Source organism: Lutra lutra, chromosome 4 (assembly GCF_902655055.1).
Source record: "Lutra lutra chromosome 4, mLutLut1.2, whole genome shotgun sequence".
Taxonomy (NCBI): domain Eukaryota; kingdom Metazoa; phylum Chordata; class Mammalia; order Carnivora; family Mustelidae; genus Lutra; species Lutra lutra.
In genome coordinates, this window is record NC_062281.1 from 50495478 (window position 1) to 50509226 (window position 13749).

Consider the following 13749-nt stretch of genomic DNA (forward strand, 5'->3'; position numbering starts at 1 on the left):
CTTACTAAAATACTGTCGGTAGTATTGCTTAAGTTCAAGCAAGGGTAACATTGGAAATATCAAGTGCACAAATCCGTTTTGAATTTAGGAAACCTAAAGACTCATATATGATAATATTCAGCCATATCATTTACTAACATGAGAGAAACAGGGCTTGGTTTTATAAAACCTACAATTTTGATATTTCTCCCTTACAATATAAGAAAATAAAATAATTGGAACTGATCTGACCTTTGTGGGCTTTTTTTATGACTTTCTTTTTTTTTTTTCTTTTCTTTCTTCTTTTTTTTTTAAACTTATCTATACTTCCTGATAGGCAGAGATGATGAAATAGTGGCCTATTAAAGGCAGAGAAGTTCCTATAAAAACCCACAAGTGGCGGTTTGACTTGTTTACTGCATGCTGGCTTGCAGACAGTTATTCCAGGTATTATCTTTGTTTGCAGAAAAGAAAACTAAGTAGAAGATCATGGCGAGTTCCAACTGGGGATATGACGACAAAAACGGTAATGTGCTTCTGCTTCATGTAGATCAAAATAATAGCTCATTGCTTTTCCCAACAAAAAAGGGTATAGAGCATTTAAAAAAATAAATAAAATAAAGTAACTATATAGTCATAGGTTAATGGTTTGAATGGCCTGACTTGAATAATTATAATAACTTTACATGTAATCTTAGCACTTGTCCTTTGGGATATGGTTGTCTACAAAATGTGTTCTCTGTCTCTTCCTCTCTCTCAATCTCTCTCTCTATATATGTATATATATATATACATATATAGAGAGAGTACTATATATATATATATATATTTATAGAGACAGAGAGAGAGAGAGAGAGTACTAATATGTATACAGATATATTATATATAGTATATAATATATAGAGTACTAATATATATATCTGTAATATATAACATATGTATATATGTACATATATTAATATACAACATATTTATGTTATATATATTATAAATCTAGTACTAATAGTAAAATATTTATAGTTTTGTTGACAAATATTTTATAAGAGTATAGAAAAGATGCATTCTCAAATGTTGAATTTATATTAAGTTAAACAGAATACCATTTAAGATACTTGAATAAATCATAATCTAATAAGCAAATGCTTACTGGGAGTCATAAAACGGGGAGTCAAACATTTGATGAAGTTTTGATTGTATGCATGTGTTTGCCTTGGTAGGTCCTGAACAATGGGGCAAGCTGTATCCCATTGCAAATGGAAATAAGCAATCTCCCATTGATATTAAAACGAGTGAAACGAAACATGACACCTCCCTTAAACCTATCAGTATCTCCTATGATCCAGCCACAGCCAAAGAAATTATCAACGTGGGGCATTCTTTCCATGTAAACTATGAGGACAATGATAACCGATCAGGTGAGCGAAAAGACCCTTCTGATTATATTTTCTTTGACCCTACTAAGAAAATTTAAACAATAGGACTTTAAGAAACGCAAATGCCATCCTCAGTCTTCTGTCACATGTGTAGTGCATGTGTGTAAATTTGCTGCAATCTGGTGAAGCATTTCGGACTTCTGGAAAACCCCCAAGTGATAAAGATGGTTTTTGGAACTCCCAGCTTTGTCTTTTTTCAGCCCTTCTCATCCATGACACCATCCTATCTCTTCAGGTCTCTAATATCTTTATACTCACTTCATACTTTTTGAATAAACAGTATTTTTTTCCGAGAAGGTCTAATGATCCATCATAGTGAATATAGAAACTGAAAAGGCAAATATTTTCTAATTGGAATGAGGATGGAGGAACACAGTAAGAAAGACAAATGGACTGAAGAATTTATTTTTGGTGTCCAGAAAAATGACTCTATCATTGTAAAGTGCTTGGGTACCAGTAAGAAAATGAGTCTTACATAAATCTTGCAAGATTTATTCTGTGTATAAGTACACTTATCTATCTCCCCCTCCCCTACTAGACTGTAGTGATTGAATTCTTCATACCCCAGAACTTAGCACATTTCCTGCTACATGGTAAGATTTTCATAAATGTTTCTTGAAAAATTTATTAAATGACAATTTCATAAGACAGTTCTACTGACAAAAGGCAAAGCTTGTTTTACCTCTTTCCTACAAGGTTCTGAGCCTAAATTTTAGGCAACTTGGGGGTATGTCCATTTTTTAACATTAAATTAGATCTGGTGTTATGAGTGTTTAATTAATCGTAAGATTACATAGACGCTGAAAATGACAGTCATTCAATGTTGAAATTTTTAGAGTGACCCCAGTGCCCCCCTGGCACTTTCTCTTCGTCCCTGCACAGGCATTCTCCACAAAGGTGTCAAGATACTCATTGTGTCCTGACTAGTTACTTGACTAGTTACAAAGTATGTCATGTGTAACTTGTTACTCAAAATAAATTATTAAAGACCTTAATGCATATTGTCTATATAGTCTTTGTTGAAAGAATGAATGAACTTGCACATTAAAGCAGATTCAAGGTAAGCCCTGTAAAACTATAATTCACTCACCTTCCCATATACTTCCTTGGCAACAGAAAAAGGTAAAATTAGGGGCACCTGGATAACACAGTCAGTTAAGCATTCGACTCTTGATTTCAACTCAGGTCTTGATCTCTGGGTTGTGAGTTCAAGCCCCACGCTGAGTTCCACACTGGATGTGGAGTTTACTTTAAAAAAAAAAACAAACAGGGGCGCCTGGGTGGCTCAGTGGGTTAAGCCGCTGCCTTTGGCTCAGGTCATGATCTCGGAGTCCTGGGATCGAGCCCCGCATCGGGCTCTCTGCTCTCTCCAGGAGCCTGCTTCCTCCTCTCTCTCTGCCTGCCTCTCTGCCTGCTTGTGATCTCTCTGTCAAATAAAAAAATAAAAATAAAAATAAAAATAAAATAAAATAAAAAAACAAACAAACAAACAAATGAAAAAAGGAAACGATAAAATTACAGCTCATGTGCTGAGAACTGTATATTACTCAATGCAATCAATGCTCAGAGACACACTATACATATGAACACCATTATCATGGTTGTTAGGGAGAATCCAACAAGAAAAAACTTTGGCACTAGTGTTTGTTTTCAGTTCTACTTAATCCAATTTATTGTTGGCTTATGTTAAATGCAACAACAAGCAGGAGCTTATGATCATAAAACTAATAATGGTTCCTTTTTTCTTCTAGTGCTAAGAGGTGGTCCTCTTTCTGAAAGCTATAGGCTCTGTCAGTTCCATTTTCACTGGGGCAGCACAAATGACTATGGTTCTGAACATACAGTGGATGGAGTCAAATATTCTGGAGAGGTAATGTAACTTAGTAAGTGAGAAGAGATAAATGCACTGAGAATTACTTTCAGAAGCAGCTGCTTTATTACATAGGTCACCCTTATAATGGCTCCAAAGGAATGAGGATTCTCATCCCTATAAGGAATTCCCAGGCCCCATTAAAATCAAGCGCACACATACCAAGTTTGGTAATAGAAGGAAATTTTTCATGTGAAAAAGGTAACCTGGAGTTGATGCCCTGAGCCCAAGCATCATCTCTGTCTTCAAAATGACTCAAAAAACTGTTATCTTAACATTAGGCTAGCCTCAAGAGGAGGTGCTGCTCTCCTTTAAAGCTCTAACTCTAAACTAACCATATCATTTGCTTCTTATTCAAATATTCAAGTTAGGACACACTGGTGGCATGGGTGTGGCCAGGCTGGAACACTTCAGTAAGACTCTACCAAGAGTGCAAGTTTAATCATAGGTATGGACACAGAGAGTAGCGTACACCTCAATGAGGGTCTGAGAGTTCTTGCTGTAAGCCACCAACCTCCAGCCACTTGAATTGTCCTCCCGTGGAAGTCAGCGATCCCTCTCAAGACACTTTGTCTATATACACATACAAAAATCAAGAATATTTATATCAATCTATCAATAAAGCTTCTGGGAGATTGAAAGAGAATTTTTGCTCTTTATATGTATGAATATTAAATATATATATATGTATATGTATGAATATTAAATATATATATGTATATATATATATGTACCCATATATACAGATTGACTTTTTTTTTTACTTTTACAAAAACAAATTTATAATACATGTAGTTTCGTGCCTCTTTTTCTACTTACCAATTTATCATTATCATTTTCCAAGTCAATAGAGTTAATTCTACCTCATTCTTTTAATTCTTATTTTCTTAATTTTATTTCAATATATAAATATATTGGAATTTATTTAACTAGCCCCCACTGGCGGACAATTACAATGCCCTTTGCTTTTTGTTCTACTGGTTTTTTTACTTTTACCAGAATGTGCTTCAACAAATACATCTGTACATATACCTTAAGCACTAGTGAAACCACATAAGTAGGACAGATGTTTTTATAAGAGGGATTGCTAGGTTACAGCATATGTGAATTTTTTTACTTTAATAGAAGATTTGGGAAATTTACACAAATATAATTGGCTTTATGTTACATTGTAAAGCTTGGCTAATAACTTTTAATACTACAGAAATCCATTAAATGTTTCTTCCCATTTTTCCCTAAAAAATTGAAAGTAGACTAAAGTCAAATGGGCTGGGAGCCTAAATTAATACTATCTTTTTAGAGGCATATCTGGTTGCACCTAAAAAGTCTAAGTCAGAAATCTCCTCATCTAATTTAAGAAAGATAAAAATAATCCAGGCTAGAGATGAGAGGCACTGAGCTACAAAATTCAACATTCAACTGAGGATAGGAGGGAGGATGGGAGGGGAGCAGGAGTTGGGCAAAGGGAGGAGGAGAGAGAAGGAAAAGTGAGAGAGAGAGCAAGCGAGAGAGATTAAGTAAGTGGTATGAAGAGAATTAATTAATTTAAAGTGATATGATTGACCAGATAATCACTTTACATTGGGAGGTCAGAAAAAGATTCTTTCATTGGCATTTGTGTTAAGCCCTAATTCAAGACAAAAGGCTGCCATTGACAGATTATGGGGAGGGACATTCCAAAGAAAATCAGCAACTAATGCAAAGACTTGAAGTTGTGAACCAAGTAAGGAATTTTAATCTATGAGATGTGCTGAGAGATGGCTGTTGATAAGTGGGAAAGTAAGAAATTAATGGTAACTATTGTACTTTTTGATTGAGCAATTAGTAGATGGTGGTATCTTTCCACAGATGGGAAAATGAAACAGATTTGGCAAGGAGGAAATCAAGAGTTGTACTTTGGCCCTACTAAGTTTGAAAACCCTGTTAGACGTCCATGTGGGGATATCAAGAAGATAACAAGATGACAAACATACATCCTGGATATTCATATCCATATCCATAAGAGAGCTTAGGCTAGAGATAATGTCTTGACAGGTGTCTAGAGGTGCTTAAGAAAATGCCAAGATTCCTAGACTGTCCAGGAATCCCTTCCCATAAATTTGCTAAAAAAAGGATCTCGCCTTTATACAGAAGATATTTCAGATCTGTTGGAAGCTAGTTAGTTGGAATACCTTGCCTTTCCATACAAAAGCAATTTTTAAAAAGGAGTAATATTGAATAGTTACGATATTTTGGGAAAAGAAATTTTACTCACTGGTTTCATGGAAATTGCAAATTGCTTACTCTATTCAATGTACACAATCCTTCTACAAAGTGAGAAGATAACATTTCCTATCCACTAGATAAATGTTCACATAAATGTTATCTAAGCCAAGACACATCTTCATATATTAACAAGTTAATTTATAATTTTTTGTCTTCACAATGTTATAAATAACTAATTGACCACGTTATCATTTTTAGTTTCACCTAGTTCACTGGAATTCTACAAAGTACTCCAGCTTTGCTGAAGCTATCTCACAGGCTAATGGTTTGGCAATTATCGGTGTTTTGATGAAGGTGAGTTACAGAGAGTTACAGAGCTCAGCTAACACTATTTCTTACCAATCAAACATCAAAATAGCATAAAATAAGGCAGAAAGATATCTGAATCTTTCTTTTTAAAAATTTTCCATTTTACTAATGGCTACGGTATTTTGCTACAGTTTTCTCTTGGCCTTTCCCTTTTTAAGAGAGAATTAAGTTTTTCAGGTAGGGATAGAATGTGGAGTTGTGGAGTGGGAGTTTCTATTTTCCAAATTCCCTTTCCTCTGAACTTATTATCAAATTAATGTATCATTGGGGGAAAATATTAAGAGGATTGTTTTTCCATGAAGAAAGTTCAGTTAATGTTTAAAGTGGCAGATGTTACTTAAATTCTCTATAGGAGTGTCCCTGAAAAGTTTTGTAGGGAAGTTCTTATTATATTGGGTATACTTGGATCTTTTTGAGTTCTACCCACCAAATCCCAATGTGCAGTTTTCCCCTCCCTCCCCCACCACTAACAAGCAACTGTTGGGCACCAGCAGTATGTTCAGGAATTCAACTCAATTCTCACACTGTCTACACAGAGATAGCATTAGGTTCCCCAGGCTAAGCGTTCAGACTTGCAAAGGTTACAATTCCCCCACCCTACTTTAGATGTCATTCTCAAGCCCTGTTTGTTAGGTGCTCTTCTGCCTGACTGACTATAAATCAGAGGTTCCCGAGACCTCTTCGTTGGGTTTGAAGAGGTTTGATTAATCTGCTAGCACAGCTCACAGAACTCAGAGAAACATTTTTCTTACTAGATTACTAGTTAGTTATATAAGAATATAACTCAGCATTACCCAAATGGAAAAGATGAATAAGGGAAGGTATGGGGAAAGGCAAAGAGCTTCCTTGCCCTGCCCAGGCACACTGTTTTTCCTGTATCTCCCCAAATTCACCAATCTGGAAACTATATCCAGTCCTTTCGGGTTTTTATGGTGACTTCATTATTTACTCATTGTCAGTTTACTCATTATTTACTCAATTGGCCATGGGCCATTGATTCAAGTTCTAGCCCCTATCCCCTCTCCTATCCCAAAGGTCTGAGGGTGGAACTGAAAGTTCCAACCCTCTAATCCCATGGTTGGTTCTCCTGGTGACCAGCTCTCATCCTCAGATTCAGTCCTTAAGTTCCCTAATTAACATAAGAGAAGACACCTTTATCGCTCTCATCACTTAGGAAATTCTGAGGGTTCTAGGTGTGTCATAAACATGTTTCTTATTATAAATGTCACACTTAGGTGGCTAACTTTTGGAATTACAGTAATTCTAGTTAACCTTTATTGGACACTTACAACACATTATACACTGTACCAATTATAACTAATAAAACAGGCCAAAAGTAAGAGGTTGTATTTTGTCACAGTTTTGCTAAGTTCCTAGATTTTGACTTGTATATCCGTTAACATCTTGCCCATATTAAATTAAAACTGAGCTTTTTGTTTGCCACTTTCTCTGTGCTATGAAAAATGACACACAGAGAGCCATTTTAAAATGGAGTCATAGTAGCATTTCCAAGAGAACTGTCTTGCACACCCTGCTTTCTGAACATTTGAACTGGGCCAAACCACCAACATTCCGAGAAGTCAGCAAGAACAAGAATATCCTATTTGAGAGATCTGATAAAACTGAACTTTTGCATAGTGCCCACTTCACATGACCCATTAGTGAAGTATGGATGCAGTCCTGTTTGTCAGCACCAATGAACTCCTCTCAAAACCACTGACTTGATCTCCCTTTTCTTCTATAAAATCCTTGAGTCTATGTCCTGTAATTGGAATGCTGTTTGGCTTTCTACCCCAACATGTGCACCACGAATTGCAGTTCTTTGGTCTCAAATAAACACTTTGCCTCTTGAGCTGGTTTCTTGTTTTTAGGTTGACAGGGGTTACATGTTATGGACAATTTATAGAGGACAAGGGCCCATAAGGACATACGCCCAGCAAAATTCCTTCTCCTAAAGCAGTGAGAAAATAACTTACCTTTCTTCAGTTACTGTTTCTAACTGAAAAAAAAAAATTAGCTAAACATAGTTTGACTTTATAACAATTTCTAACTCACATCTTATTTATTTTTTTTAATCTTCAGGTTGATCAGGACAACCCAAGACTGCAGAAAGTACTGGATGCCCTACACGCAGTTAAAACCAAGGTCAATAGACTAGATATATCAGTTTAAATCAGAGAACAAGAGTTCACAAAACTATTGAAATCATTTGATTATGTATTTGATGTGGGGAGTAGGAAGGCTGGAGCAAAAGTTACCAATTTGAAAAATCAAGGTACTACTAGATATTACTTGCTTCTGAGAAGGTCTCTGACTCAGGTATTTGTTTTGTTCTTTTCTTTTTCCCAGTTATTATTATTATTATTTTTTTTGTAAATCTATTTTAGCAGCATGAAATCTAGAGAACAGGTTCCATAGCCATTCAAATTTTCTTAAAAAAACATATCCAACTAAAATGTAACCTTTTTTCCCATTTCACAAAGAAAATGATCTCTGCTTCTTTAGCAGTACAAAAATGCAAGAGTTAAGGGTATTATTCTGAGATATCATTAATAGGCCACTCATAAACAATCAAAAAAGAAAATAAGAATAAATAGAAGAAGGCTAAAACTTAACCAATAAGCATGTCAATGATAGATTTGTCACTGGAACAGTATCTGACCTCATTCCTAAGAAACAATAAGGGTTTTATTTTGGAAATGAAATATCTTTTAGAGGGGATAGATTATTTAAAAACTATCTAACCTTTGTTTATGTTCCACCAAATGAGGAAGGAAGATGATTATTTGGCCAAAAGTCAGTGTTGCAAATTTTCAGTCTTCTAGTACTTTTTTTTTTCCTTAGGGATGCTTTTCCATTTTATTTATTTATTTGACACAGAGAGAGAGATCACAAGTAGGTAGAGAGGCAGGCAGAGAGAGAGAGGAGGAAGTAGGCTTGCTGCTGAGCAGAGAGCCTGATGCAGGGCTTGATCCCATGACCCTGGGATCATGACCTGAGCGGAAGGCAGCAGCTTAACCCACTGAGCCACCCAGGCAAACTTATTACTTTTTTTTTTTTTTAAGATTTTGTTTATTTATTTGACAGACAGAGATCACAAGTAGGTAGAGAGTCAGGTGAAGGGGTAGGGGAAGAAGGTCCCCGCTGAGCAGAGAGCCCGATGCGGGGCTCAATCCCAGGACCCTGGCATCATGACCTGAGCTGAAGGCAGAGGCTTTAACCCACTGAGCCACCCAGGCACCCCAGTCTTCTATTACTTTTATTGTTTATATTTTCAAGCACACCAGTGTATACTATATAGTAGAAAAATTAATGTAAGTCTCAGCTAAAGTTTCAAGACAAAGTATATGCCAAGATAATATAACATAGACATCATATATATATATGATGCATTTTATATCATGGTATAATGTCATATTACTTTTCTTTTTTCTTCCAGAACAAACGAGCCCCATTCACAAATTTTGACCCATCTACTCTCCTTCCTTCATCCCTGGATTATTGGACCTACTCTGGCTCTCTGACTCATCCTCCCCTTTATGAGAGTGTGACCTGGATCATCTGCAAGGACAGTATCAGTATCAGCCCAGAACAGGTAGAATATCAAAGGTGAAAGAGTGGGAACAGGGAGTGCAAAGCACTAATACCACTTCAGTTCATAGTATTAATGGGGGATGTTATGATTTCAAATAGATTTTTGAGGAGTTTGTTTTCCATTCCTACTGAAAAAAGATCCTTTTTTTTTTAAGATTTTATTTATTTATTTGACAGACAGAGATCACAAGTAGATGGAGCAAGGGGGAAGCAGGCTCCCCACTGAGCAGAGAGCCCAATGCGGGGCTCAATCCCAGGACCCTGGGATCATGACCCGAGCCAAAAGCAGGGGCTTTAACCCACTGAGACATCCAGGTGCCCCAAAAGATTCATTTCTGACATAGGTCTGTTAAAAAATAAAAAAGAAATGTGCATTATAATACTGCTTTTTACTTTATATAGAAAAAAAACAATGAGATTCTGAACTCCTGCTATCTTTTCCACCTTATTAAGGAAAAATGCAACCATGTTAAGTGTCATCCTAAAAGTTTCAGAAACAAAGAAAAGATTGTCACTGGAAGTTCTACTGGAATTTGGGGAACTATGCCTCACAACTGTCATAACCTGAGAGTTGACAAAGGGTTTTTTTTGTTGTTGTTGTTCTTTTTTGAAGCTTTAGTTATTAGCTAACCAATGAGATATGTCTTTTTTTTTTTTAAGATTTTATTTATTTATTTATTTATTTTTTTTTTTTTTTTTTTTTACAGCTTTATAAACATATATTTTTATCCCCAGGGGTACAGGTCTGCGAATCGCCAGGTTTACACACTTCACAGCACTCACCATAGCACATACCCTCGCCAATATCCATAACCCCACCCCCTCTCCCAACCCCCTCCCCCCATCAACCCTCAGTTTGTTTTGTGAGATTAAGAGTCACTTGTGGTTTGTCTCCCTCCCAATCCCATCTTGTTTCATTTACTCTTCTCCTACCCCCTCAACCCCCCATGTTGCATCTCCTCTCCCTCATATCAGGGAGATCATATGATAGTTGTCTTTCTCCGATTGACTTATTTCGCTAAGCATGATACCCTCTAGTTCCATCCACGTCGTCGCAAATGGCAAGATTTCATTTCTTTTGATGGCTGCATAGTATTCCATTGTGTATATATACCACATCTTCTTTATCCATTCGTCTGTAGATGGACATCTAGGTTCTTTCCATAGTTTGGCTATTGTAGACATTGCTGCTATAAACATTCGGGTGCACGTGCCCCTTCAGATCACTACGTTTGTATCTTTAGGGTAAATACCCAGCAGTGCAATTGCAGGGTCATAGGGTAGTTCTATTTTCAACATTTTGAGGAACCTCCATGCTGTTTTCCAGAGTGGTTGCACCAGCTTGCATTCCCACCAACAGTGTAGGAGGGTTCCCCTTTGACAGAGAGAGATCACAAGTAGGCAGAGAGGCAGGCAGAGAGAGAGGAAGGGAAGCAGGCTCCCTGCTGAGCAGAGAGCCCGATGTGGGGCTCAGTCCCAGGAGCCTGGGATCACGAACTGAGTCAAAGGCAGAGGCTTTAACCCACCGAGCCACCCAGGCGCCCCGAGATATGTCTTTTAAATTATTTATAATTTATTTATTTATAATTATGATATTAATAACTACCATTGATTGAGCAACTCCCTTCACTAGGTGCCTTACTTAGGTTTTGTCAACCAATTCTCATAACAAACCTATAGGACAGGCAATGTACGTAGCCCACTGGTAATGGCCGCTTACTGAGCGTATGCTACATGTTGAGTACCATTCGGAGAACTTTGTAGGTACTAACCACTTTAATCTTCACAACAACCCAAGGCAAATAGCTGATAGTGTTTAATACTTTTTCCTATTAGCTATTTAAGGAGTCTGCTTTGTACTGCACTATCCATATAAAATCTTACCTATATTAAACCTATATTTAGTATTGAAAGGTTGAGGGCATGCCAGTTTTTTGTTCAGGTGCATTCATTATTTTCATTTTTGATGGAGTCAGTGATTTTTTTTCACATCTCCATAGTTTTATAGGCCAGTTGATGTATTTGTGGATCTCTTAAAAATCTGTCTATATTAAATGACAGGTTTTTTTGGTAAGGTGACGTCTTAAGTAAAAAGTAAGAATACATTTGGGGTGTGAAAGGGATTATCCCAAGAGCTGATAAGTTATCACACATTGTGGTCCACAAAATAAGCCCTCAGCCATAGCTTAAGTCACTCTAAATAGGCTAGATTTTTAGCAGAATAGCACATAAATGCTGAGAACAAACTGATGGTTGCCGGATGAGAAGGAGCTAGGGATGGGCATAATAGATGAAGGGAAGTGGGAGGTACAGTCATGAAATGAGTAAGTTATGGGAATAAAAGTCACAGCACAGTGAAAACAGGCAATGTTATTGTAATTTTACCATACGGAAACTGAGGTAACAAGCAGAATGTCACTCACCCAAGTAGCCCAGTTGACATTCTGAGAAAGTTGGTGTTCTAATCCAGCCCATCATTAATAATCTAAACCAAATACCTAGTTCAAATAAATGTGAAGGGATTTTTGACTTCCTCCCTTCCCATTGGTGAGACCGTTGCAATCAGCAACTCGGTTTTCTAAAAATCAGTGCATTAATAATACTGGAAATAAAGTGTCCTGTGTAACTTTAATAACCTTTGATTCTTTAAATATTTCATCCTCCCTCCCAGCTGGCACAGTTCCGAAGCCTTCTATCAACTATTGAAGGTGACAAAGCTGTCCCCATTCAGCAAAACCACCGGCCACCCCAGCCTCTGAAGGGCAGAGTAGTGAGAGCTTCATTCTGACGGGACCAGGAAGGAACTTCTCCTTACACCAGGAACACTGCCCTGCTTCAGACATAACCCAGTAAAGCAATTTTTAAGAAACACATTCATTTCAATACTAGCAAGGCAGCATAGCTGCAAGTTCAACCTGTAGAGCAAAGTTTTAATTTTTATTCTTAATGTTTAATTCAAATAATAATACATAACCTTGTAAAACTTGTCCTTAAATTCAAGTTTATTTTTGTGGAATTCTTTATAATTGCAATTAAATTATACTAAATAATTTCTTAGTGATTTGTATCTGTTTCCATTTTATTCAGTCTTTTGAACCAGTAAAATAGCTTTATCCCTTTCTTGTCTGGTATGTACTCTATTTTTTTAAATCATTGGTGGCCCATGTACATTCCAAAAATCTTAAGTGCCTTATTTGTAATATTATTTTGCCTCAAATGTAATAACCTAAGAGCAGCTTGAGATGAAATATTGAAAAATTAATTTTCTTATTCTTGAAGGCAGCTATACAGCTAAGATTACAACTGTAATTAATATTATTACACTGGCCCAAGATTGATATCATTTGTGTTCTCTGTGATAAAAATGGTATCTTATATGGGAAGATGTTGCTTCTGGTTATTGCTTCCACTTTCCCTCCTCCCATTAACAAAGCCAATGGTTCCCCACCCCCCGTTATTATAACAAGTTAGCTTGACTAGAGAACCTGTAATGCAGAAGCTGAAGAATATTCAGCAGAGAATGGTTTATAAAAATGATAAAGTCATTTGGACTTAGAATCATATAAAAACATCATATAATCTTTTAGTCAGAGGTGCCCTTAACCTTAAGTCAGTTCTTTCTGAAGCCATATCTACATCCAAAATTTAAATCTTGTGTCTTGTGTGTAGTCTTGTGATTTACTTTAGTTTCCTCCTCCCTGACTAAATATAAGAAATCATATTAGAGACCAAAGCGGTACACATTCCAATATCTTAGTGTTGTCTAATGTTACAGAATCAGTCAAAACTTCTAAATAAACATAAACATAGTTTAAAAAGACAGATCAAGCAGGTTCTTCATTGCTCTGAAGAAGCCTTTCTATAAAGGTTGTATTAAAACCATACTAAAAGACGTCTTTTGAATTTTTGGTCTGGGGCCCAGAATTTAAAGAATCTTATTTATTGAAATGTAATAGATCCAAACAATACTAGTGCCCTGCTCCCATAAGCATCATATAAATAGGAAATACTTTCTTTGCAAAAGTCATTTGTGTATATTACTATATATTTGCCAGATATTGAGAAAGCCTGAAACAGTTACACCTGTCCTATGATCCTCTCATTTCACATGAGTCACATTGAAAGGACTTTAATTCTAAAGTTATCAAGAGTCATCTTGATGACAGCCAAAGAAAGAGTGGTATGATTTTAATTTGAGACATGTATCTGCATAAGATATAAAAGGTATAAAAAATTTTTGCAGAAAGATACCTGCAAAATACATCCGCTCAAGACACACAGTGTTTGAAATATTTTCTG

General features: G+C 36.4%; 1 protein-coding gene across 2 annotated transcripts; it reads left to right on the plus strand.

Moving 5' to 3' along the window:
* The first annotated feature begins 373 nt into the window (after positions 1-373).
* On the plus strand, positions 374-12805 carry CA1 (carbonic anhydrase 1). 2 transcript variants are annotated; one of them, XM_047726497.1, is made up of 7 exons: positions 374-505; positions 1197-1394; positions 3164-3282; positions 5746-5841; positions 7939-8001; positions 9296-9451; positions 12122-12802. In XM_047726497.1, the coding sequence occupies exons 1-7, from the start codon at positions 469-471 to the stop codon at positions 12236-12238; spliced, it is 786 nt and encodes a 261-aa protein (XP_047582453.1). In that variant the 5' UTR covers positions 374-468; the 3' UTR covers positions 12239-12802. The 2 variants fall into 2 exon arrangements, with proteins under 2 accessions (XP_047582453.1, XP_047582454.1); XM_047726498.1 differs by lacking the exon at positions 7939-8001 and having other exon boundaries at positions 12122-12805.
* The last annotated feature ends 944 nt before the right edge of the window (positions 12806-13749 follow it).

Excerpts from the sequence above, each read along its gene's own strand:
- CA1 (XM_047726497.1), top strand. The coding sequence starts at position 469 with ATGGCGAGTTCCAACTGGGGATATGACGACAAAAACG. Across the intron at positions 3,283-5,745 it reads GAGTCAAATATTCTGGAGAG|TTTCACCTAGTTCACTGGAA; the intron begins GTAATGTAACTT and ends TATCATTTTTAG. Across the intron at positions 9,452-12,121 it reads TCAGTATCAGCCCAGAACAG|CTGGCACAGTTCCGAAGCCT; the intron begins GTAGAATATCAA and ends CCTCCCTCCCAG.